Source organism: Silene latifolia, chromosome 6, assembly GCF_048544455.1.
Source record: "Silene latifolia isolate original U9 population chromosome 6, ASM4854445v1, whole genome shotgun sequence".
Classification (NCBI taxonomy): domain Eukaryota; kingdom Viridiplantae; phylum Streptophyta; class Magnoliopsida; order Caryophyllales; family Caryophyllaceae; genus Silene; species Silene latifolia.
In genome coordinates, this window is record NC_133531.1 from 18,797,250 (window position 1) to 18,824,679 (window position 27,430).

Genomic DNA, 27,430 nt, shown 5'->3' on the forward strand with positions numbered 1-27,430 from the left:
CTACGAGTGGTAACAAACATCTGCTCTGGAATTACACCCGGAACAAAAGTAAAAGAAGTTTAAACTATTCAGTGGGACAAAGGGAGTAAATAAAAACTTTGAAATTTCTGACTGTTAACAAGCGCCTCTGCTAGCTCCGTAGATTCACCACTATTTTGATGCCGATTGAGTTTAAACCATATCAACTATTATTCGACATTTCTAATCTTATCTTTATTAATTCAGAAGACAATGTTGAATGGAGAATGCGCCACGTCATTTGCACAATTTTTTTTTTTGGGAAATTCAGGTTATGGTGGGCCCCATTGGTGTGCAAAGAATTTATTTCTTCAAATCGTTGCCAATACAACCATGCGACAATTTCCGTTTTAGAAAAAAATTATGAAATAATTACATACAATCGGAATAAATGAAATTAATTGCATATAATCGGAATGAATTACAAATCGGAATAAATGAAATAAATTACATATAATCGGAATGACTTACATAATTAATAATAAAATGACATATTTAATAATAAAATTACATAATTACGAGAATAAATTACATTTAATTACGGGAATGAATTATATATAATGGGAATATATTACATAAATTAATGAAATTAATTATTACAAACAATGCGAATAAATTAAATAACTTAAATAATTTTTAAAACTAGATAGTACATGTTGTTGAGCCTTAGTAAGAGATCTATGTGCCCAATATGGTGAAACTTTTACTGATGTTAATCCATCTGTAACCGGAAATGAACATTCACCCGGTAGTTGTGGTTTTAACGCATCATATTTACGTGGAGAATGTTCATTTCCACTTAGATCACTGATCTACATTAAACATGTAGATAACTGATATAGAACTATTATAATTATAATAGAAATGTAAAAATAAAATATTCATCAAAAAACATTCATACCGTCCTAAATACAAACCCGCAATTTTGCACGAGTTTAAAACTAGTAATTATTACGGTGGATGTTATACTATTATTCTCTTTATCATTTTTTTTTGAGTTTCTATTAAAAGTATTTTTATCGAAGATAATTAAATGTTTGCCACGAATCGAGCGGGAATATATTTCACCCCCCTCCGTCCTAGCCGGGTTTAATTCGGCGAGTCGTCCACAACAAGCTTGCAAGATATTGGCGCCACGATTAACCCCAACTTCACCCTTTTAATCAATTTCAAACCCTAATCTTCCATTTCCCGCCTAATTCCCTACTCCCTTCTTCCCCCATTTTCCCAACCAACCCTCCATTTCTCCACACTTCCCAACCCTCCATCAACCCGAAATTCCAAAATGGGTCGCAAACCGATCTCGCAACCGCAACCGAAACCGCAACCTCAACCGGACAATCCAAACACGAAACCGAGTCCGAAAGTGTACCACATCGGAGGAATACCGGTGGAGTTCCCGTACAAGCCGTATGGGACCCAATTAGCCTTCATGGGTCGGGTCATATCTACACTTGACCGGGCCAGCCGTGACGGTCACTGCCACGCGCTTCTTGAGTCGCCTACTGGTACTGGAAAGTCTCTTTCTCTACTTTGTTCCGCGCTCGCGTGGCAGCGACACCGGAAGGATAATCCAGTGTCGTCGTTGTCGAAACCTGATCCTAGAGCTTTGGTTGATCCGATTAATCATGGTGGTGGATTTATTGCTGAGGATTCCCAGCTTTCTGGTTTGTAATTGCAAACCCTAATTTTTATGATTATTTTTGTAATTGCTGATTGTTTGTGTGCAAATTTGGGGTCTTTTTTATGCTATTAATTAAAATAATGGAGCAATGCAATTATTCAGTGACGGTTTTAAAGGATGATTTATGTTGATCAAGCTTCTAGGTAGTGGTAGAAGTTCTTGCTCTAAGCATTTTGGTTGCATGCTATGAAATATCCGTCTTTGTAGTTCCGTTGATAGATTAAGGCGGGATGAAAGGAATTGTGCTTCCAAGTTTTGGGTTTTAGTGATTCGGAAGAGGTATATGTTTCGAGTTTATTTGGTTGGAGTTATGATTGGTGGTGCGATTTTTTGGCGTGCATTTTGACGGTTTTCAGTTCCCCGTCTTGTTTTCTTTATTGCTGACCCGTAACTTGAGTAATTTGTGAAGAAATTTGGAATTAAGATTGATGGTGTGACCAGTGGAATGGAACTTAGAAGAGGTTTACTTGCATTTTGAAGAGTTGTTGATTTTGTGCTTGATTTATATATTATCATTTTGATAGGGTTTTTAAATCAGAGATCTTTTGCATAGAAATTTAGCTTCTTTTTTCCGGTCTAAATAAAATAAATGGCAGAATGAGTTTTAATGTTTGTAAGCATATTCGTCGCATGATATGTACCGTTGTTTATGATGTAGCTGTTTCAAGGTAGGATTTAGTCATCCAGATGGACTGATCTATTTTTAGTTTATTTTTACTTGAGGCAGGATTGAAGAAGTTATGCGTCCAAATTTAGGCTTTTACTGATCTAGAAGGGGGTATGTGTGCATTTAGGGTTTTTGTTTGTGATCCAAAGCTACATATAAGTAAATAACTTTAGAAACCAATAATTTTGATATGTTTTGGGCCAAAATATGACCTTAAGAAGGCCAAAGAGGGTAAAATGCAACAATAAAACTCCGGTATCCCATAGGCTCTTTCCTATGGCGTACTAAGAGTGTGCAACTATACACAATCTTAGTGGTTTACTAAAAATTTGAAAGCATGAATAGAGTTTGTTACTGCATGTGAAGAACATCATGTCGAGTATTGCAATGATTGACTACTATTTTATAATATAATAAGCGTAACCGTATTGATGAGCCATTTTTGCTCAATGCCATCATATATTTCAATTCCCAAAGCCCATGAATGATTCTGGGATTATTTGACTCCACATATATGGAAAATGAAAAGGATATGCCATGCACACAAAAAATGCTTATTAAGTTTGCGATTTATTAAGTGGATTTTTTTTATGAATTTTCTGAGACATATTTGTCTGATTTGAGAAATAAACTTTATTAATTAAGTGGTTGTGTTAAGGTCTGTCAGTTTGACTCTTTGAATATATCAGCACTCCCATTAGAGCCCATGGCCTTTTTTAGATATGTTGTTTATGAACTTGACGATCATGTATGTTATCCTTTGTGAAGCAAGAGTGCAGATTTTGACATGTTTAACAACGAGGTTGCCATTTATTTGTTGTTGCAGAGACTCTTACACCAGATGCATCTCCCTCTTCAACAAATGACAAAGGTCAAAAGAAGAAAGTGGTGCCTACTATTTTTTATGCTTCGTAAGTGCTGAAGTTCTTTGGCTTTGAATTTCATAGGGCAGCCGGCAGTCATTTTGCTCTATTTGCTATTTACCACTAAATAGATAAAGTGAATTCCACTTTAATGCTCACTATTTGTTTTTACTTCACCAAAATGGTGATGAACGGTAACTCTCAGATTCTCACTTAATCAAGACTTCTTAACTATCTTCCTAAGTTTTATCTTTAGCAACTGTGGTTATTGGTTATTTGGTTTATATTCCTTTGCCAGTCTTGGCAGAATAGTCTCTTGATAACATTGATTGCTGCAACAAGAAGCCAATGGTTTTAATATTTCAGATGTTGGTGTGTCAGTCAATCTTTCTTTCCTCTTTGAATTGCGTGTTTAGTTTAACCATCCTCTACTGTACCTCGCGGGTCATCAAAGAGTTGACTGATGTCCCTTGTTTTGTTGTCATTTTTAACAACAATCAGACTGCTGGTTAACCTGTAACTTGTTGTATGGATAGTGAGCTTAGCATACCATAATGTCTGCACACTTTTTCACGGGCCTATTTATTATTCTGTAAGTCACCTTTAAGCTTTCTCTGAATAGCCTACAGAGAAAGAAGTGGCCCTAAATTGAAGAATAAAATGTAACTATATTGAAAGTATCTAGTCTGAGGCTCTGAGCAGATGGACACCCCGTACATTTTTTTCATCGAATGACCAATTAGTTGTTGCCAGAACTTGTTCATAATCATTGAATACTAGAGGCGAACAAGTTGCAAAGCTAACTACCGGCAGCCTATTCTGAAGAAAAAATATATGTTGAAGTAAACAAGAAAGATCGATGTCTGTTCAAGTAAAGGATGTAAACATTTGCTTACTCTGAACTTGCTTCCCAGTTCCCTGTATCTTCATCAAAGTTACAGCTTTGGATCTACAAGAACACCCATATCAGTTTATTCAACTAAACTCTAAATATCTGTATCTGCCGTCTTTTTTTCTGGCAGGAGGACTCATTCTCAGATCTCTCAAGTGATACGTGAGTACCGGAAGACTACTTACAGAGTCCCAATGGCTGTTTTGGTAGGTTGAATTCCAAAAATTCATTTTGTTACGCCTAGTTCTCATTGAATATGGCTTTCGCCATTACATTGAACCCTGAACATTGGCTAATTTCATCTTGCCTTCTCCTTATTTTCATTGCCATATTTGTCTCAGATTGCAAGTTGATCTACTTTCTAGTTCGTTTTTTCGTTAACATGAAAGTTTTTTCATATGTATGTGTGTGTGTGTGTGTATCCTGAGTTTTTTAGATCTTGTTTGTTTTGCATTAAAGAGAAAAGTTGTGCTTTGATTCGAAAATTGAAATTACTGTGCTTGCTTCATCTTTAACTATTGTCTTTCCAGGCGTCAAGGAAACATTATTGCACAAATGCAAGTGTACGCAAAACTGAAAATATAGATGAAGAATGGTGAAATTTCTTTAACCTAAACCGCTGGTACTGTTGCAATCAATAGTTTTTTTATTCTAAGGAGTTCTGCAATTATTTTCAGCAAATTACTTCTTGAGGATAAGGAAAATGGATGTCCACATTTCAAGTAAGTTGGTCAGCCTGGATCATTTATTTTGTTTTGTTTCTCTTTATTAGTATTAGCTTTATCTTGATTTCTTCACTTCAATCCAGAAATGCACACAAAGTAAAATGTCATCCGTCTGTTCAGAAAGGAGGTTGCAATGAAGCCCATGATATTGAAGATCTTGTAAAAGTTGGGAAGACAGTAAAAGGCTAGTCCATTAGTGATCCTGTTGTTTTATGCTGTCCTGATTGCTTACACTTTTATCAAAGATACTTGTGTCAAACTGAAAAATTAGTGCTATGTCTTGGCTTTTTCAGGTTGCTCATATTTCGCAGCACGATCAATGGCTGATGATGCACATATTGTATTTTGTCCATATAGTTATATCATTAATCCAGTTATTCGGAGAGCAATGGAAGTGGATATTAAGGGAGCTGTTCTCATTCTTGATGAAGCACAGTACGTCTCATATTTCCTAATCAGCTATCCTTTCTGGTGTACTGTTGTACATTTCTGAATATGTATCTTGTGTCTTTCAAGTTGAAGTTGACAAAATGTGAGTCAGTCCATGTTAAGGTTTAGTTTTTTTGGGAGGTGAAGGTGATGTAATTGCTCCCGATCTTTCAACCTGTTGATTGTTGAAGAATTAAGTCACTAACAGAAAAATCTGTCAATATGGAAATGAAAGATCTAAAAAGCCCTGTGGAGTTTTTACCGCATGTGTTTTGCCATCTTTCACTTGTTATCACCTTACTTGCACCGTTTTTAATGGTTTCAGTGTGGCAAGTTAGCATATGTCTGGAAGATTTGAAGGCAATGTTATTGTGGGTATAGACCATTTAGTAGAGACTAGAGAGTGTTACCAACTTAGATTATTTGAGCCGTAATCAATGTATTTGCTGACATTTGACAGTAATATAGAGGACATGTCGCGTGACGCTGGTAGTGTGGATGTTGATGAAGATGCTTTTCAAAGTAAGTACATCAGAATTAGATATTATTTATTTTCATGACGAAGTGTTCTTATGCTTGCATACATGATAGAACTGCAGATGGAGCTTGGCCAACTCTGTGGATCGGATGCATTGATTTATCAACCTTTGTTTGAGATGGTGCAGGTGATTTATTTATTTATTTTTCACATAAGCAGGCGTTTGTTTTGTCTATGAGTCTAGATGAGTTGGTCCTCCTCAACAATCTCTGAAATCGGCTCAGTCAATGCTCGTCTCAAACTCAGTTAAACCGTGACACCGTGCTGAGCTTCAATGGGCTTAGTTATACCTCTAGTTTTGTTGTATTGCACTTGACTACTCAATCACCATTCTCTATTATTGACATGAGCTGAATTTTGAAGGGTATCATAACCTGGATGTACAACCGAAAAGATTCCTTAGAAAAGCGTGAGTTTCAGCACTATTTTTCATGGTGAGTACGTTCTTTTGACCAAGTACCCTGGCATTATTTTCAGTTTTTGCTTTAATTGTTGTTGGCCATTTCGCTGATTTAGTTTTTGAGTCGCTGAATACAGTTCTTTTTAGTTTGATGTTTGTTAAATGGTGGGTAAATAAGGGTGATCTTGACTTATTAAGTTATGATTTATGGTTCCCCTCTAAATAATGCTTGAATTTTCTAATCCCTCATTCGATAGTCAGTGTTCTACTTTATTTGGTATAGCTCAGTTGACTATTTGATCAACATTTCACCCATCGTGTTTTCCCTGCTTCACCTGTTAGTATGCTTATAATATTTGAGGTAACTAGTCCTCTAGTTTTCACGATTTTCTCAGCGTTCACCTTTTTATGTAAATAACAGCGATTCTTTCTAACTTAATGTCATTTATTTAAGTATAGATTATAATTTATCCGTTCTGTTTGGTCACCAAAAAGAGAGGTAAAGGAAAGGGATGCTGAAGACAAAGGGTTGGGGGTAGGAGGGGATAGGAGAGAGAAAAGTCGACACACTATTTGGATAAGCTCAACATAGTAGAGAGATGTTATAAGGAGGTTGAAGAAAGATATTCCTTCACATCTACTGTATGGAACCTTAACAACTAACAATGAATTACGCTGACCACTGGATACACATGGACTATATTGATGAAATTTTGGTGATGAAACATACCATTTAGATGAAACATTATAAACTATTAATAGTGTTCATAGGCCCAAGTTTCAGCTCAAAAGACTGCTTATGCTTCTGTCACGTGCATTGCTTTACGCGAAGCTGAAACCTTTAGCACGTGTAAAAGCTTGGTTAAATAAAATTGTACCTCTTCCCTCAAAAAAATAAAATTGTACCTCAGAGCTATTTTTTTAGGCTATAAACTTCATGTTAGGATATTATTATTGGCCATTTAAATTGATCAAAGTGAGTGTTGACTTGTTTTTCTTGTGTACATGAATGTTGTTGCATATATGTTTATCATGGGCTTGTGGCATATACTCATCAGCATTGAACCTATTTTGCTACATCTGTGGGCTTTGACTTACTTTTCCTCTTGTTCAAGCTAGAATTTAATGATCCAAAACTTTATCCTCCCCACTTCTGCTCACTTTGGCTTTGTGCTGTGAGGTGACAGTCACAGCTCTTAAACAGTAGTAACGGACTGACTTGGTTCTTCATATTAACATACGTTCTGGCAGTATTATCTCTCTCTCTTACGTTTTAATTTGGTATAGGTTTACCTATTCAGGTAGCAAGTTGTTCTTTTGATTTTGATTGTATGTATTGTAATCTTAGTTGGACAGGTGATAAAGCTCTAAGGGAGCTTCAGGAAGCAAACATATCACAACAGTGTTTCCCTATTCTGCAAGAGTGCGCCGTTAAGGTACTTGTATCTTCTAAGTTTTCAGGTCTGCCTTGTTATAAGGCATTCTTACATCTTCCCTTTTTGGTCAGGCCATAAAAGCTGCATCAGACAGTGAGTCAGGCATGCCTCATTTAAGTGGCATGGCAGCAATCACTTTGGAAGGTAATTGCTTTTCATGTAATAGTTTGAATTTTTTGGCCGAATTGTCAGCTTAGCTCCTCTTATGTCACTGCTGTTCCTATTGCAGGCATTTTCTGCTCACTAAGTTATTTTTTCAAGGGAAATGGGATTCATTCACATGATTACCAACTGGTTGTGCAACGATTTATGAAAAAACCCACTGGTGAGTTTGCAAATATGCTGTTCTGTATGTATAAATGTACAGTTGAAGGTGTTTGATTTTTTGAAGCGTGATTACTTTTGCCATTCCTTCAAGTCTTCAACCCATGTGCCCTGGTATACGGACACCAACCTCATTGTTTATGATTTTCTTGTTTATATATCTATGAATATCTACTCTTGGGTAATATCTTTTTTCAAGTAGTTATATTCAAATAAGTGATTTTCCTTTGCCTTTTAAATGTAGCAAGCTAACCTGCTCTTTCTGCTTTTATTCAACATTATGTCAGATGAGATGAACCTACTTTGTTACTTCCTCCATTGCAGAGATACCTTCCATTTTCAGTTTAAGCAATATTTAAGAAGCATCAACCAAATTATGCTAATGCAAATAGTCCTTTTGAAAGATAAACAAACACAACAATAACATCCCCCAGTGCCTCAATTGGGGGTGGGGGAGACCGGATGTATGCAGCCTTACCCTTGTGTTAGCAACACAAAGAGTTTGTTTCCGAATGATCCAAGATGAAAATTGCGTCGAGAATTGCATCGGATGACCCCTACTTCACAAGGGAGAGAAGTGCAATCACTCCATTTTGATTTATTCCATAATTCTGAATCAAAGAGTAACGAATCTTTGGCTCCATTGGAAATATGGAAATACAGATAAACAAAAAATTACTAAAATATCATTGCAAGGGTTTGATGAGATTATTGAGGACAACAAAGTAAAATTCCAATAATTGGAGACTCCACGAAGGAAATGACGGGTAGTATTGTCTTTTGATTCAACCCAATATGAAAAATTAGAAGGTGTTTCTGAATCGGAGGAACTATTGGTTAACTTATAATCTTCATCTACTCTCTGTACACTTTCGACTTTATAACTCAAATATATTACCATATTATGTTACCGTAGTCTGTCAATTGATAGGTTAATGCTATCGCTATACTGCAGCAAACACGTTGGGTGGCTGGACACTTTCCTTCAGTTTGTGGTGCTTGAGCCCAGCTGTTATATTCAAAGATATTTCTGAGCTCTCAATGTCAGTAATCTTAACATCTGGGTAGGTAAATGCTTGTACATGAGGTTAATCTTTGATTGGCTCTTTAATTTCTTTAGCTTCATTCCTGTAGTAATAGTAGTCGACAGACGACCAGTTCCTCTACTTGATTGTAGTTCCCAATGATCAGTGATGCTTAGTGTTGATGAATTGTGCTTAGTCTGTCAGAGTATGTCCATTCTTAGTTGAACTGGCGAATCATTATTATTTGGTGTTAGGGTTTTATAGTTAGATGAATCAACTGTTAAGGTTTCTATTTTGTTGTGAAGTAGCCTATAATTGCTGCGTTTTTGTTGGAGAAACAGCCCAGCCATTTGCTGTTGTGACATAAGTGAGTAAAACAGTTTTAACTTATTTCACCCTCCCTAAGCTTCCCCGTCAAAGAGGATAGTTTTTTTTTCAGAAGCATTTGGACCGATTTGGTTGAAGTAGCTGTTTTTTACCTTTTTTTTTGGTCCGTGTACTCAGATGCAGCTCTGCTAGTTCATCAAGCCTTGTAATATTAGAACGGAAGCCATAGTGTCAATAGTATTTATTAAAGCAAAAACCACATGCCATTGAATTTATTTTTATCTGTATTGGCATGTTTTCTAGTCTTGAATTTTGATATGGTATTAGCCCGTAATTTTTAAGACTTCAGTTATTGAAGGTTACTAATTCTTTTATGTTTCTCCATTTTTCTTATCAGGACCCTTTCGCCAATGCATTCGTTTTCATCGGAACTTGGCATCCCTTTTGGTACGCAACTAGAGGCTCCTCATGTAATTGATGTTGAATCTCAGGTAGAGATATTTTTTTTTTTTTTGTAGTTGCATGAGGCTCCATTTTCTACCTATACTGGCTTGTAATCTTGTATCTTATAGAGTATAAGCTAACAGCGATAATTTTATACAGGTTTGGGCATCAGTAATTTCAACAGGTCCACGTGACTATCCCTTGAATGCCAGTTATAGAACAGCTGATGTATTTGCCTTTCAGGTACTTGAAGCCTCCGCTCCCAAAAAACATTTTAATGCAATATATAATGGCTGACTCTCCATGTAAACTATTTTGAAGGATGCGGTTGGGAAATCATTGGAGGAGCTGTTCAGTGTTATCCCTGGTGGCTCACTTGTGTTTTTCCCAAGTTATAAGCTGATGGATAAACTATGTAAAAGGTGGCATGAGACCGGGCAGTGGTCTCGGCTTAATGCAAGAAAGCCCCTCTATGTTGGTAAGATAGTGTGCATTTCGATTTGATAGGAGGTGTTAACTTATTGAACATGAGGCTTCTCCCCTTAATTTAATTATATGTATATAACTATATATATACTGTCTTACAATATGGATGCTTTTCTCAAAAATGTTTACAAAGTGATAATGCTCCAAAATTTTGATATTCTGTGCTTTGCAGAGCCTAGAGGGGGAAGTCAGGAGGATTTAGAGACTGAACTTCAAGGTTATTACAGTTCAATTCGTCGAGTAAATAAGCCAACTCTCGGAAAGAGGAAAAAAGCCAAAAAAGTAGATCCCAGTTGCTGTAAAGACACCGACTCACAAGATATGTGCGGAGGAGCCGCATTTCTTGCAGTTTGCCGAGGAAAGGTGTGAAACTACCGTTTTCCTAATGCATACTCATTTAGTGGTTCTCAACCTCATTTTAACAAACTTCTGTCATGTCATTGACATACTTTCTGCCATTGCTCCATTTTTCTTATTTGTCAGAACATCCTATTTCGATTTCTCGGCCTTGATGAGGGAAATGATACATGTGGATTTTTAGTATTTGACGTTATTTGAAATATTTAATGTATTTGGTTATGTTCGGATTTATTACACCTTTTTACCAACAACTTTCATATATATAATACTTTGTTTACTTTTAAGGTATTCCGGACCCTTAAGTTTTACTTCGGTTTTCAAAATAGTTTTAATCTTTATAGTTTATTTTCGATTTAAATTCTAAGTTTTTATAAAAGAAATCCGGATTTCGATTTTAAAACCTAGAAGTTTACCTTCTTTTGTAGTATTATGTTTCACTCTCCTTTTGTTTTTCACTTTTTCTTTTCTATATTTTCGCATTTTGAGGTGTGCGTTCACGGTTCACCCATGGACGGTTCTAAAGAAAGATGATTCATGTCAGCCGACCGCAAATCATTTTGAGATTTTATTTTTATTTTTATACTTTGATACTAATCTTCTTATCGAGGTAAAGACCCGCTCTTAGGCAACTCGTTTTGGCTGTAATCATCTTCAGAACTTTTTGGGCTGTTTACTTTGCTGATCATGCGTCCAAAGAGTTGGTGATCTCATTATGTTATTCCTTTAATGATTTTTTTTTTTACTCAAACGACAGAACAAGGGGCCTCCTAGTGTCCTATCCACGAAATTAGCAGTTGCTCAAATGGCTAAATTCCATTGAAGACAACCTTTAGTTAGTTTATTCTTTCTAATGATGGCATATTTATATCGAAAGTGAGCTTTGTGGACGCAACCTCTATCTCTTTAGGTTTTTCTTTGTATCACATATCTACATAATTTAAGCTACAAGTGTATCTTTTGAGGTCAAGTTCTATTGTTTTTTCCTGTCATACTCACGCACACACAATATGGGCTCTTCAACAACAACAAGCCTTAATCCCAAAATGATTTGGGGTTGGCTGACATAATCATCCTTTGGAACCGTCCATGGGTGAACGCACACCTCAAAATGCGAATAGAAAAGGGAAAATGAAAAACAAAAGGGAGAGCGAAAATGTAGTGGAAAGTCAAGTTAAACTTAGAGGTTTTAAAAATCGAATTCCGGATTTTTTTATAAAAACTTAAAATATAAATCGAGAGAAAAGATTAAAACGATTTTGAAAACCGCAATAGAATTAAGGATCCGGAATGCCTTAAAAGTAAACCAAGTAAAATATATAAGAAAGTGGTTGGTAAAGAAGTGTAATAAAGGAGAGAAGAACAAATAATTTTTTTTTTAAATGAAATAAAAACACTAAATATGTCCAAAAAAAAACATCAAATACTAAAAATCCAAATGTATCCTTTCCCTCCATTGTGCCCTCTTCGTCACCATACTCTCCTCAAGCCCCAGAAATCTCATATCTTGCTCTATCACTCTGTCTCGGTCTTCCTCTACCTCTAGGGACCTTTTCTGTTCTCCAAGTCTCCAGTCTTCTAACTGGTGCGTCCATAGGTCTCCTTCTCACATGGCCAAACTATTTTAGTCGGTTTTCCATCATCTTGTCCTCTATTGCCGCCACTTTTACCTTTTCCCTAATCACCTCATTCCTTAAACGATCTTTCCTTGTATGTCTGCACATCCACCTCAACATACGCATCTCCGCCACACTCATCTTTTGAATGTGACAATGTTTCACGGCCCAATACTCGGAACCGTAAAGTAAGGCATGCCTAATTGTTGTGCGATAAAATTTTCCCTTTAATCTTTGGGGCATATCTTTATCGCATAAAAACCCTGAAACACTCCTCCATTTCAACCATCCCGCTCTAATTTTGTGAGCCACATCTCCGTCTAACTCCCCATCTTTTTGAATAATAGATCCTAGATATCTGAAGAAATATGACCCCTCAACAACATTCCCATCGAAAATAATACTCCCCGCCTCTGTCGATCTCAACCCCGCCGCTTTAGTGAACTGACACCTCAAATACTCAGTCTTGCTCCTGCTCAGCCTAAACCCACGAGTCTCTAAAGTCTGCCTCCACAATTCCTACTTTCTCTCCATCCCCTCTTTCGTCTCATCAATCAACACAATAAGGGCTCTTCCATAATAATAAAGTGCTCCTACGTTATGTAATGGAATTCCAAGCCGTTGCATTTTTTTCCTGGTGTGTCACGCCTGGAGAAAAGCGTGGATAATTTCACTTCAACCACTATATGTCGTATCCTTTTCTTGCAAAAATATTGGGAAACTTGTGTATATGCAAGTCATAAAAGAGAGACGATAGACTACAGACTGCAGTTATAGAATAGTATAAACTTAAAATTCATATCTTGAGATTAAGCAAAAATTTAACGCATCTGATACACAGTTTTGAAACCCGTTGGTTACCTATGTGACATCCCAACACAGATTATGCAACCACTTCGGCAATTACAACTGATACCGCATTTTTATACCATGGGCTCTCCACTCTCGTCACAATTGCATGCTTGCTTTTTCGCAATATCTATTGATCACTTAGTCATTTAATACCATAAATAACTGGATTTTGAATTCGTGTTTACAGGTTTCTGAGGGAATCGACTTTTCAGATGAAAATGCCCGTGCAGTAGTATCCTTTTGGGGCGTTCTATATTTTTATATAGTGATGATCTTAGTCACACTTTTAACTATTTTAGCTCATCTATGTTAAATAGGAGCAGTTAATACTTTTTGTGATTAAAGAAAACATTGCTCATTTTAAGAACGTTAGTTTCTTAACCAGTTTCAGATAATAGTCGGTATTCCCTTTCCGAACATGTAAGTATTGTCCATTTCCTATATCTTTATTAAATTGAACTGCTATATGTAGCTCTTGGATGACATCTTCAATTGGATATCTTTGCAGAAACGATTTGCATGTTGCAGAGAAAAAGAAATATAATGATATGTACAAACTTGCCAAGAATCTTCTTAGTGGGAGTGAGTGGTATTGCCACCAAGCCTTTCGAGCATTAAATCAGGCTGCAGGTATGTATTCACACCATTGTTTTTCACAAGTAATATCTTAGCCAATTTCCTTATTCACTCTGCATGTTTTGGATTCTTGATAATGTCTATATGAACTAATTATGAAAAACTCTTTAGTTTGTATGCCTTATAGTAATGATGCCCATTCTGAATTGTAATGATTTGAATGATGGAACTGCACTTCGTTTTTGGTACAGTCTAAGGATCTATAAGATGAAGTTGTTTTTAAGATTAAGAGTTTTTTTTTTTTTTTCCTAGTGATAACTTCATGCCCGTGGATAAAGTTAACATTTTTGTTTTATGGCCAAATATGACATTCCAATTGGATTTTTTTCTGTAAAAAAATGTGGTAAACTTCTAATCGTATTCTTTGCAATGTATAATATCGTGCAGAACTATAAATTTAGTAACCCAAATCCTTTAGTAAAGTTGTATTCCCTCTTTCTGAATAGGGCCCTGAGCCATTGAGTTCTTGCTTGGTGGACTTTGTGTTTTACTTGTTTTAGGAGTTGTACAGAAGGCGCTTTCTCAGACTGTTCTTTTTCAAATTTTGCTATAAACTTATACCTGACATTTTCTTACTCTTTAGTGTCTCTTTCTCATTGTCTTCAAAAGCATTACCGAAGACTTTCGGCAGTGCACTGCTTTATTTTCTTTTCCTCTGTAAAAAGATTCTCTATAACCTGCATGAAATTATATATTTACTGAAGATGATTTTTAGAAATTCTGAAGACATGAGAAATTGACAACCAACCATGGTATGATATTGATCTATAAATCAGTTCCTCCAACTAGAAATTATTCCCCATTTGATATCAGCAAAGGGACACCTTAATCTACAATTTTGCATGGCATCTTAATATCTTATTGCACCATCTGGAAATGGTGATGCTTAAACAAATTCGTCCACACAATATGTTGTAAAAAGTGTGCTATTTGCATTTTTATTTAAAATAATGTTCGCCATGTAATGCCTCTTAATCCATGGGATCACAATGCCTTGTTGTCAATCCCATGGAATCACAATTCATGTCTTATGTCAACCAAGTTTGGGAAGAAGTAGAAAGATAACTGTCAAAGTGATGCTCAAAGCATGGTACTGTATTTAAATTATGTGCTTGTGAACTAAGGTGGCATGCTATGGTGCGTACAAATATCGGCCATGTATCACCTGCGGTAGTCAACTATTAGTTGTTTTTTTGTCTTTTTGACAGGTTATTTACATGATAGAAAATTTTGATGTAGGAAGCTTAAAATCATTTTCATCTTGGTCAGTATGTGCGTATTGTCTGACATTTAAAAGTTTAATACAGTGCCCAAAAGCCTTTTGCATTGTCCCATAAAAAATGTGTTTGCCTCTTGGTTATCTGTTTTTATTGATTTATTAGGATACCATATTAAATTGTTTGATATTCATGGTGACAGGTAGATGTATACGTCATAGCAGTGACTATGGGGCCGTCATCTTCTTAGGTAATCAGAAATATCCTTTCTCATTATTTATGGAGTGCTAACTGTTCAGTGCCATTGTTAATGGTTTTAAAGTGTGAAATCACAAAAACCGGTCTGGGCTGCACCCACAAAGAGGAGAGAGAGTCCACTGCATAAGCTCAAGGAGGTTCCATCGTAATACCAATTGGCGATAAGGAGGAATAGCCCCTTTGGTTTGTAAACTAGTGAACTCCCTCCTGATGGACACTCACATGTGGGTAAACCAGAAATAGGAACTCGTAACGATAAGCTAAAAGAATAATTAGTATGTCTAATTTTTGCTTTATATTTCGCATACCTGACTACCTGATCAACACCGTAAAATGTCTCTCTTCAAATGATGAACTAATCTCTCTATTACAATAATTATGCGCTCTCTCAGTCTATAGTAAGTTCAGTGGATACGCTTTATGCATCCATTTTTGACAGCTGACACACCAGGAAAATATCTAAATATAAGCTATCATACGCTTACTTAAAAAACCCTCGTTTAGCACAACCACTAAAAATACTAGGGTACCTGACTGCTATGCCGTTTCTTTATATTCTCTTTGTTTTCTTTTACCGAATCTATCCCTTTTCGCTTTATGGTGTAACTTTCACTTCCTGCATGTTGTCTCTTGTTTGAAAGCTAGATAGGTATTGTTACACTAAAAATACTAAGATGTTCAATTTCGTACTGCAGCTGCTAAAAGTTTCATTAGCCTATTCAACCCAGAAGTGACTATTTTTATTTTCGCATGAAAGCATATTTATCTCTTATTCATGAGCGCTACGAAACTCTTCAAAATAGTGCTAAAGGTGGCTTTGAAGTTTGTTATATCATATGGGTATATCCTTGTAAAAAGCACGTGTTCTTTCTCTTGTTTCCCTTTAAATGTGTTAAGATGCAAGTTTACTCTGTTATTAATGTCATTGGACTTCACTCCTTTATCTTTGTTTAAATAAACTCTCTCCGAGTGCGCTTATGCGGAAGGCTCAAGGTATTTAGGTGCACCTCATGCTTAAGGTGCAACTAGCAAGACACGGTGTTACACAATGGTCCATTATTTTTTCTCGTCGGGTTTTGAATGCCATCTTTAGAATTCATAGAAGAGGAATTACTACCCAAACATTTATTTTAAAAATACATAACTGTTTGCAAAAAAAACTGTGTATAAGGCACTCTCTTTCATTTTTATTGACCTAAGAACCAAAAAAATACTGAGCTTCCAAGATTATTACTTCTTCGTCTTGGTATTACATAGGGGTCGTTTGGTTGCATGTAGGAAGTTGCATTGCCTAGGAAGTGATAAATCACATGATTTTAGAATTCATGTGAATTAGGAAAAGTTGTTTGGTTGCATAAAGGAAATGCAATTCATGTAGGCATTCCCACTTACCTAGGGGGACCTAGGTAAGCAACTTCCTCCATTATGGAGGAATTAGAGTTCCAAGGTAATTCTATTTCATGTGAATTGGGGTAACCAAACAAGTTACCCATTTTGCAATTCACATGAATTGGAATTCCTGTGTTATTTAATGGGTAACCAAACAACCCTAGCTTCTAAAAGAATGTAATCAGGTAGTTTCCTTTTGTTGTTCGGGCATAAGAAAGATGATCACGCCCAAAACTGGGATACAGCGTTTGACCAGCTAAGTAGCCCACCATGGTAAACTATTGCTACCATAATTAGTGTTTTGAGGGCTTGTTTAACTGTCGACATCAAGAATTCCCACTTCACCGACTGCTACTCACATTACATGTGATAGACCCAGATGACACCTCCTGATTCCTAATTTTGTAGAATTCTGGTACTTACAAACAACTCCTCTTACAATGTAAGTATTTGAAACCCAATATTCTTCTCCTATGCAGATGAACGATTCCGTGAGGAAAGAAATATGGTTCATATCTCAAAGTGGCTAAGGAAATCAGTCAGGACATATGATAATTTTGAGACATCAGTTGAAGAGCTGCAAACCTTCTTCAGTAAAATTAAGGTTTTACTGGACGCTCCATTTTAATGTTTTGGCATGTTTCCATGTGTTGTTCTTTTTGCTGTTTATCACTGCTAAATTTTGCAATTTTCAGGCCAGGATTGGAAATGCTAATTTGCTGCAAGAACCTGTACTAGATTCGGAAAATATTCCTCCTGATAATTTAGTCAAAAGATATCTGAAACAGGAGAGTCAGAAGCTGGCGAAATCTCAAGTTGGTGGAATGAGGACAATCTTGGGCAATATGCTGACTGCTAGACTTTCTCACTCAGTTGGACCTGAAAGCAGCTCAGAACTCCAGGAACCATCGTCAGTCCACCCGAAAGACATGGATAGCCAGAATGAGATTGCCACAAATTGTTATAGCAGGGAAGAGTTTAGGTGAAACTACGATGTCTTGGTTATTCATTTATATCTTCTGATTTAAGGCTTACCGAGTGGATGTTTAATTTTGTCGAGCAATCAAATTTTTAACTTCTCCCATCAATTTATTTTTACTCACTAAAGATATTTGTTTGTTTGTATGGAGGCCACCTAACCATCCTCTGGTATGGTGGATCTCAGCACTAACCCGCTTTGAGGTGCGGCTTTATACTGAGGTTGCTGACACGCCTTTTGGTCTGTGTCATTCTAGTGTGTGCACTTATATTCTCCTTCTATTTTCAGGTCCAGGGAAACTCCAGGAATGGCTGTGTTGGATCATGAGCTGGAACTTTCTGTTGTTCAAGAGACTCCTATAGGCAGAAACTGTGACATAGCTAGTCCTGAAGCATCCATGATCGATGACAATTCTCATTGCACCATAATTCAAAATTCAACAGAGTTTCTTCCAGTAAATTATACATCCTTGACGCATGGGCAGTCTGCTTCAGTATGCTCTGATATCACGCCGGAAAGGAACACTAGAGAACACACCAAAGGGTTAACAATGGAAAAGGAGTCATCTGTAAATTTGAGTGTTAATTCTCATGCCCAGAAAAGGAGAGCAGTAGTTAATCCACCAGGGATAAACTTGATGCGGGAAATGAAATTTGACATGGCGACTACCGAAGAAATTCGGGATAATAGATTGATGAAGTATTCATCTGAAAATGGCTTTTCGAGTCAAAGAGCTAAATTATCTGAGTCAATGCATTTCTCAAAATGTGAACTTAGTCTTCTAGAACCTTCTACGGCTAAGATTGGTGCTAGTTCTTTGTCTGCTGGCCTGCTTTTGGACCAGCGGTTACAAATTTCTTGTTCACTCTGCAGAAACTCTTTGGGCATTGGTGAAAACAATTCATATGTCAAGTGTTCCTCGATTTCGTTGTCAAAAAGGTTCTTGACTTCTCTTGCAGAATGTAAACTGCAACCATCTATGCAGTCGGCACCAACTGCTTTGCCAGTTCTGGTAGTTGACAATTTATCAGTTGATCCACGTGTATGCAATAGGAATAATAAAGATATTCCAGGGCAGGGAATCTGGTCCCAAGAAGATGGATGTGTGTACAATACAATCTTCTGCCCCTTCTGCTCCCCTCCTGGCCATTGTCTTGGAGTACAGATCATGGCTACAAACGCTTCAAATTTCTATCTTATCGACAAGGTATAGATTTCAAAGCTTTGATTGTCTGACTGGCTATAAGAAGCGATCACCATGATTTAAGCGTTCTGGAATCTGAATAGTATTCAGTCTCCCTCTTTTTCCTTTGAACGGTTTTCTTTTTACCATTTTTGCAGTTGCTCTTTTATTATGATCGTTTGTCATTCAACACTGCCAGAGGACAGGAAGGCAAGGTATATACTGATAACTGAATGTCTGAATCCGTCTCAATTACTTTTGTGTCAGCTGTTGTAACTTCCAAGACTGTAAAATGCAACATAAATTGTCATATGAAACACCGCATGATATGATTAATATGAGATTGACCCATATAAACGGAGTGCTTTTTCTTTAATTTATTTTTTCGGTGGGTTAATGTGTATAGAGTAGGATTTAAAGTTAAATGGGTCCTTGCGCTTGATTAATATGCAATGAGTCTTGTATATAATAAAGCCAGTAACTTACCAAATGACGAACATGACATTAAATGGTTGGTTCTATACTAGTGTATCTGTATGCTTACAAGTCTCTCAAATCATGTATTTTATTCATCAATGATTTTCAATCTCTGTCTAAAATCTGTTCATTATTTGGGGAAAATGAAGGAAATTACTAACATCTGATACTGCGTGTAGGATTTACCGATCAACAATGGCTCAAGCCCTACCCAGACTATCAATATAAATTCTATTGATAAATATGCATATCAATCTCCGCAGACCAATTCAGGAGGCTGGCGAACAACTAAATCAAAGGTGTGATTTGCTTTTCAAACAATTCAATCTTCAATTAATTCAATGTATGTTCAAAGTTAACTTTGTAAATCTGGCAGGCAAAACTGCAAAAGAGGAGTTCTGTGTCCCAATTCTAAATGTAGATGGAACATTATATTTATGCTGCTTAACTGGATTGAATGCCCTTGAAACCATCAAGATATATTGAGGGCATCGTCTATGGGTAATATTCGGCTATGTCCCTCGAAAAGGAGTGAATGTGGAACCATACTTGATATTTTGACAAAGACTGATGATGTTGAAGAGTACAAGCTTGTTTCCGCCGGACTTGTTCGCGCTTTCAGACAGGGTGAATGTATAGTTTGTTAATGGAGAAGATTTCCACATTAGGGTGAATGTATAGTTTGTTTTTTAACAGTTAGTGGTAGTATAGTTAAGCGTTGGACTTTATCCGTGGTTAAAATTAGCATGTTACATAATGCTGTTAGTTTCTAAAAGATGTAATTCCTGCAACGATAAGTTTTACGGTATTATTCCCGTCATAATCTAACAGCCAAAATAACTTGTTTGTACATACTATCATTAATAAGATTCATAGACTATCTGAAATCCGAAGTAATTTAGAACAAATGGCTCCATATGAAACCAAGGTCTTACTTCAGACGTACCATTTTGGTCTAAAGCAATAAGACGGTATTTTGTAATTATTTTACAGCCAAATGTGACCACTATTGAAAAACAAGTTACCACAAGCTGGAATACCGACAATACCATTGTGGTTACTTTTAACAATAAAATGGTCACATATTGCCCGTCTGAAGCTTCAGACGAAAAGTGGCCGGTCTGAAACAAGAATTTGTGAACTAAAAATAGTATAAAGCACACATAAAATTACGTAATTGATCTGATTGTTATCCTATCCTTCTAAAACAAAAGAGTGAAAAATGTTCTTACTTATACCACTCTAAAATATACTCCCTCTGGCTTTTATTTTTCTTCCCGTTTTTCTAATATATGTGAAGAGTATTATAATGAAATGAGAAGAAAACAGCAAGCTGGAGGGAGTACTTACAAAAATGATTGAATAAAAATATGGGATATATAATTGGCAGGTAAATACTAAATAGGACAATTTAGATCCTCTTCATTCTAATGTCAAAGCGTCTTGCTTGTGGCGGGCTAATCCCGTCACAAGCTGAAAACCTCTCACAAAAAGGGAGAGGGGACAAGGTGGGGCACCCTCCATGTGCTCCCCACTCATTTCTCATGGGTATTTTTTGAGAGAAAATGGTATCCGTCATAAGCTTGTGACGGATATCGCCGTCTTCAATGAGATACTTCTACCCGTTGAGTAGAAGTGGGAAGATATTGTTAAAAGTTTCGCTTGGCGAGTACGTTTGTGGCTACTGACTTGGGCAATTTAGATCCTCTTCATTCTAATTGTCACATAAATAATGGATGGTGATGTGTAAGAGAAATAATATATTAAATAGAACCTATTGGAGGTATAATGGGGAAGATGTTAACTGGGAAAAAGTTTACATCTACCCCTACCTGGCCCCGGTGACTCGGTGAGTCAATGTCACCCCTACATTTCTCTTTTCCAAATTCAAGTTTACATCTCCTTTTGTTTTGTTTTTGGATCGGTAAATGGACAATTTATTATATAACGCAATCATAAGATCTTTATCAACAGTCACAGGAGCCAGCATTGTAATAACGGAGGAAATCTCTCTTCAGCTTCCTGATTTTAACGTTTTATCATGCTTGTCATATTCTAGTCCCAAAAAATATTAAATCTATCTTCATTTGAAATGCAAATGATCAAAACGGACTATCAATCTTAACTTTGTTTTAAATTTAGTCATTCACAAGCTATAATCATACGTCATACGTGTCAATAACAATTTTCCATAATGAAAAAAACAAGGCTTAATATTAGTATCGTAGGGATGAAATTTTAGAACAAGGCTCGAAAACAGACTCAGCCTAGTATAAAATTCTATGCAATCAACCAGAAAAATTCACCTCCCCCTTCTTCAATAGATCAATGTAATAGATGATCATCTAAATGAACACATTCGCGATAAGTTGGCAATGAATCAAAAAGATAAACATCACAAAGAAAGACGGACGACTAAAAACAAATGGATTGAGGAACGACGACATAGAGTTAACAAAAGGGAACTACGCTATTAAAATTCCACTAAACAAAGCGACATTAATCATCATATTTAAGCTTAAAACAAGTAATTAGTACTCCGTAAATCACTACTAGTTCTACAAGCATGAGGTGGCCAACGGCTAAATTTAAGTCAAAATACGATAAGACTGATGATTTCTATGTTTGGAAAGCACTTTTTTACACTGCAAAGTGTCCATCCAACTTCATCTCTGTACCTTCAACAGTTCTTAGTCATCATCCTCGTCCTCCTGAACATCAGATAGATAACATACAATTAAACTCATGATCATATCGGAAAAACTGGTCAGAAACACAATCCAATAGAGTATTATCCGAAAAGTTAGACTGAAACACGATCAAGTTCAATTACCTCGCCACTGTCATCATCATCATCATCCTCGTCATTAACCTCAGACTTGGATTTGTCCGACTCCTCTTCGGGCTCTTCCTCCGGACCTCCAGCCTACAATTTTTAACAGATTATCAATGTCAATAGCGCCAATCATAAAAGTAATGAACACCTTATGAGTTACAGTATTTAAATAACACACGGTTCCCAAGGTAAACAACGTACCAATTTCTTGTTGTAGGCAGTCATAGTTTTTTCGTACTCAACCTTCCTTTTCTCTGCCTTTTGAACGTAAGGCGCCTTATCCTACAAGTTGGAAAGAACACAAACATCAGTATACAAGCGTTTTGGTTAAATGCCCCAACTTCTTACATCGAAATTAAGCAATAGCGACAGAACTTACAGCATCAGACAATGACTTCCATTTCTCTCCACCAGCTTTCCCAACCTATAGACGTTACAATTACCAAGTTAAACAAAGCTACACTCGACATTGTTGAGATCAAAATCAAATTTAAAAACTTAAGCATAGACAGTGCTTACAATAGCAACAGATTTGTTGTTGGGGTGTTTCTGCTTGTACTGGACTCGGAAATCCTCCCTAATATAGACAAAACAACAATCATCAGAATCACATCAAGGAAACTAAGCACATGACAGTTAAACCAATAAGGAGAATAATTGACCAACAAAGCGTAGATTACATGAAAACAAAGAAGGCACTTGGTGGCCTCTTGGGCTTGTTAGGGTCCTTGGCTGGCTTCCCCTTCTTAGCAGCAGCACCTTTCTTAACAGCAAGCCTAACCAAAAAAGTTCAAATCAATCATTATACGACACAATTTATGACCAGATATTTAATACTATTAAAAAAAAAGCATCATCACTAAAAGTCATAATATAACTATCTTTCAAATTTTTAAGAGGTAAAAATTCACTGAAGACGAATGCAAAAGTAACTACTACGCTAATTGATTCACTCCAATCTTCCAATTCATCAACTATGTCAAATGTTAAATAAAAGTATCATGAATGCCGAGTAAATGAATTGATACCAAAAGCATACAAAACTGAATCTCATTATTTATACAGAAATGATAGCTGAATCAATAACGGCAAACATATGCTAGAATACTGTGCTCAACAATCAAAAATTTTAGCTAAATCGCATCAGATCTGTAATTTATCCAAACTTCAAACATTTTCCAATGATTTTTGAGCCAAAACAGATTCAGCAAATGAACTTAGGAACGCCTAAACCAAAAGCCATATGCAAGTAGACCTGGACAAATTGACTGTAAATACAATCCAAACGTGCTCGACAATCACTTAAGTGAAACAAAGCACCTAATATAAACAGAAACGTAAATTATCTCATAAATTAATACAATCCATTTCTAAGCACATACTCCTGATATCAATTCAACACACACAAAAATCCGCTGATGAAAACAGTTGAACTACAACAATGAAAATAATTTACAAAAGCAAAACTACGATAATAATCAATTACATACAGAAAAAAAATATAAACCTAAATCCGTCAATGAAAATTACAAAATCAAACAATAGAAAAAACAAAAATTAACAAAAAGCAACTTTAGATCTGTAATTTATTCAGACGCCAAGCTTTTAGTGAACCGAATCAGATTCCGCAAGTATACTACATAACGCCTAACAAAGAAAAGACTACGCATGGAAACTTCCACAAATTTTCCGAAACGCTAAACAATAGCGCTATTGCAGACAAAACATGCTCAAAATCGATTAATCCAAAAATCATCATAATATACGAATATAAAACCTAAAAATCACACATATATCGTAAAATTGCTACAAAAATTACTTCCGAAATTAAACAGAACTTAAATCCGCAATCAAAATTACAAAACTAACCAAACAGCGATCGAAAAGTAAAACGACGAAGGAAATCGGAGAAGAAATTAACCTGCCGTCGCCTTTAGTATCCGCCTTAGATTTTCCTCCCTTCATTATAACTACTGCAACAAAAACACCGAAAAAATCAATCAAACACCAAAAATCAACAAAAATAAGCAGAAAAATCGACAAAATCAAGAGAAATATCGCGAAAAGGAGGAAAAAAGAGGAGAGAGAGTTAGGAAAATTACGAGAAAAATAGGGTTAGACCATCTTTATCGGTTGGGCAAGGGGGAGGTCCTGAGTAGGTCTGAGCAAATAAAAAAAGGAAAACAAAATGAAAAGCTTGAACGAGTAGCAAAGTCGGTCCTCTGCAGACCATCTGGAACTAGTTTTAGCCCTCCTTTTGTATGCTACGTGGCATTAAGGCATTGGGTGGGAAAGTTTAATAAACAAGATAAAAAAAAATCTTACTTCTTTGTTTGTTAAAAATGATTTTATTTAAATTATAGGCATTAAACCAAAAAAATAATTACACCAAAATTCATAATTTTTTATGCTCTACAAATAGAGACCACATATGATATATTTTAGAGTTCGTTTTAATTTTATGTGAAAAGTAGGTTAAGGTAGGGCTTGATAAAACATGAAAATAAGAACAAGGGCTGCAACTAGGTTAAGGGAAAAAAAATTAATAATTTAATGCAAGAACCAGGTCTACAAGACCTACGGATAAACATAGTCTTAGGGTTTGAGAGAAAGGAGAGAGGATGCGATGAGGAGAGAAAGAGAGGGAGGGGTTGAGATTTGTGAAGGGGTGAAGGAGTGAAGGGGGAATAAAAGAGGGAGCGTATAAGGGTGTTGTGGGTAATTTGAAACTCTTGTCTAACTAAAATATCTTTCTCCTTTATTTGGTTTTGTGATTTTAGGCGGGTTTTTGAAATTTTGGTGACACTTCACCTATCTTCTCCTTATGCATTTCTCGTTTTCTATTGGTTGGGGTTGTTTCTTATGTTTGTTTCTCCCCAACGGTTCTTCTTTTGGATTCTTTTCAAAATAATTGTGGGTGTTAATTTTGTTGTGCCTATTTTATTCAATAGTCCGTCTCATTGAAGACGGTCATTATCCGTCATAAGCTGAAAACGGATAGTTACTCTCTCATAAAATGAAAGTGGGATAGTAAGTGGGGTATCCATTTCCCCCCATTTACACTATCTGTCTTCAGTTTGTGATGAATAGTGTCTGTCTTCAATGAGAATTTATGTTTATTCAATTTTTTTGGTGTTGACCAGGAGTATCCCCTACCGACAGCTGGGGCAATCTCCTTCGGGATACTGAAGGCAATTTAATGGGTTGACCCCTCCCAAGTTTGGCTTTTTTCATTCGCAAGAGTCAGGAATCGAACCCCTGATCCAAGTTTGGCTTCGGGATACTGAAGGCAATTTATGTTTATTCAATTGAATACATTTTTGTTCTACTTCTCTCATTTCCCTTCTTAATTAATATCCCTAATTTTCTTGTTCCTATCAATTGTTTGTATAACCTAATTAAACAGGTCAATTGAGTGGAATATAGGTTAGGTCAATCTTAGATCGGGACATTTAAAGTCTATAGACTTCAGGTCAACCGGATTATTTTGGATTCGGATTATTTTCGAGTCAATTATTACCAAGTTATTTGTGAATAATAATTATTTGTAATAATAAAAATTCAAACCAGGTTATACTAGGTTGGGGCATCTCAGGTTCGGGTCTTGAGTCCGGGTGTCGAGTTTGGTCATTTTTACCGGGCTAAATCAAACCCCATTTATGGAGTAGCCGGTGTAAGGCGAAGATGCAACGGTGGGGTCATGGGTAGGTGTAGGCCACGGGGTGGTGGCTGCACTTGGTGATGGCATGTTGGGTGATAATGTGATATATAGTACTCCCTCCTAGTTACTCATTTCTTCCCCCTTTCACTTTGCACAAGAAATAAGGAATTGATTTTGAACCACACAAAACATTCGACCCCACATGCAATTAAATTTGGACCACATAAAACATTCCAGAAAAAGAAAAGGGAGAAGTAAAATCTGACTAGCATGAATAGGTGAAGGACGGGTTGTAGAACGATCCACACGAAGTATCAATACCAATTACGTCCCAAACCTGTTTCGAAAGAGGGCAGGATTGTAATAGGTGATCGGTCGTTTCCACTTCTTCATTGCACCTCTGACAAATTGGATCCTCACCCATAATTCTTACGACCCGATTTACATTAACCATGAGTCTTTCATGAGCTGCCAACCAAATGAACATGCGTACTCTCTGCTGAACGGGTAGCTTCCAGATTACCCGTCACAAAGTCGGTTCAGCTCCTACCGTATAGTCCAATCCTCTGAGATAACCGAGAGTCGTTTTAACCGAGACCTTCCCCGATGATGTCCCTTGCCAGTACAACGTGTAATATTGGTCCGGATCATTAGTTAACGAGATGGACGCAATTTTTAGGAGAATTAGCTGTGGCAAGAAATTAGAAAACAAATCTCATTTCCATCCCGAACTCTCACACCACATATCACTCACCGTTGATCCAAGAATGTCAGCTGGAATAGGATCGATAATATGGTCACTCAGACAATCTCCATCAACCCAGGCATGATCCCAAAACAAAGTTCGTCGCCCATTTTCTATCGTCGTTGCAGCTCCTCTAACGATAGTACGAGATTGTGACGTTATATGTAATACCCGCCCTTTTAGAGACCCTTTGACCAGTGTTGACTGACCTTGGGAGCGGTAATAGTCCTTAGAAGTGCGTGCCAAAGCTACCTTGGGTTGCGAGTTATGTGTGGTACTCGATAGAGTAGAGGCTACTCGATCGAGTAGCTTGGATACTCGATCGAGTAGGGGGACACTCGATCGAGTATGTGGGATACTCGATCGAGTAACGGGTTTTCAGCGAGGGTTTATAATCGCGTTTTGTTATATCCGCAAATCATTTCCGCCTCATTTCTTCAATCCTTTAAGTCGCCTCTTTCCCTTCCCTTCACCATATAACCTCCATGGAAGCTTTTGAAGGTTCTTGTGCCTTAGGAGAGCATAGCTTGAGTCGGGTAGCGGTCTTTTGCCAGGTTTCTCCTTGTAGGTACGTCGTCATCATCATCCGTATCCTTGTCTTTGCAGTTAGGGTTTGCTTGGTAGTGATAGATGATTGTGTTGTGTATATAGGTGTTGCTTGATTGCTGGATGTTTCGTGTATTGGCATGGAAAGGTTGCAGTTGCTTAAAGGTAGGTTCGCCTACTCAGTTTCTGTGGATGGTCTAGTGTGTCAGTTGTTGTGTTATCGTGGTTGTATTGTGGTTGTGGTTGTGTGGCAGCATGTATGCGGTGGTCGGTCGGTATATACAGTTTGTTGGTTGTTATTGTATTGCAGCTGTCTGTGATTGTTTGTCTCTGGTTCTCGAGATGCGTTCTCGGCTGAGTGGAGTCACTTGCGGGAGTGGCTTCACGCCCTAGTTTCCCCCTCCGTGGAACCCGCCACGG

The 27,430-nt window shown here is 36.8% G+C and overlaps 2 protein-coding genes across 3 annotated transcripts; one reads left to right on the forward strand and one right to left on the reverse strand.

The window, feature by feature from the left end:
• The first annotated feature begins 1,108 nt into the window (after positions 1–1,108).
• Positions 1,109–20,109, forward strand: LOC141586475 (uncharacterized). The gene is made up of 28 exons (XM_074407697.1): positions 1,109–1,685; positions 3,196–3,280; positions 4,255–4,330; positions 4,655–4,719; positions 4,802–4,846; positions 4,933–5,033; positions 5,143–5,284; positions 5,739–5,800; positions 5,870–5,943; positions 6,180–6,250; positions 7,565–7,652; positions 7,724–7,796; positions 7,882–7,977; positions 8,932–9,040; positions 9,726–9,819; positions 9,932–10,015; positions 10,094–10,250; positions 10,431–10,621; positions 13,271–13,315; positions 13,475–13,503; positions 13,592–13,713; positions 15,139–15,186; positions 17,063–17,187; positions 17,279–17,565; positions 17,851–18,769; positions 18,904–18,960; positions 19,402–19,521; positions 19,599–20,109. The coding sequence occupies exons 1-28, from the start codon at positions 1,304–1,306 to the stop codon at positions 19,635–19,637; spliced, it is 3,786 nt and encodes a 1,261-aa protein (XP_074263798.1). The 5' UTR covers positions 1,109–1,303; the 3' UTR covers positions 19,638–20,109.
• Positions 20,110–21,632: 1,523 nt separating this feature from the next.
• Positions 21,633–24,284, reverse strand: LOC141586476 (high mobility group B protein 3-like). Of its 2 annotated transcripts, none has more exons than XM_074407699.1 (8): positions 24,161–24,284; positions 23,980–24,031; positions 22,739–22,834; positions 22,578–22,635; positions 22,438–22,482; positions 22,260–22,340; positions 22,056–22,148; positions 21,633–21,933 (listed from the first exon to the last, which is right to left on the reverse strand). In XM_074407699.1, exons 2-8 carry the CDS (start codon positions 24,021–24,023, stop codon positions 21,913–21,915), a joined length of 438 nt encoding a protein of 145 aa, XP_074263800.1. In that variant the 5' UTR covers positions 24,024–24,031; positions 24,161–24,284; the 3' UTR covers positions 21,633–21,912. The 2 variants fall into 2 exon arrangements, with proteins under 2 accessions (XP_074263800.1, XP_074263801.1); XM_074407700.1 differs by having other exon boundaries at positions 23,980–24,028; positions 24,161–24,216.
• Positions 24,285–27,430: the final 3,146 nt, after the last annotated feature.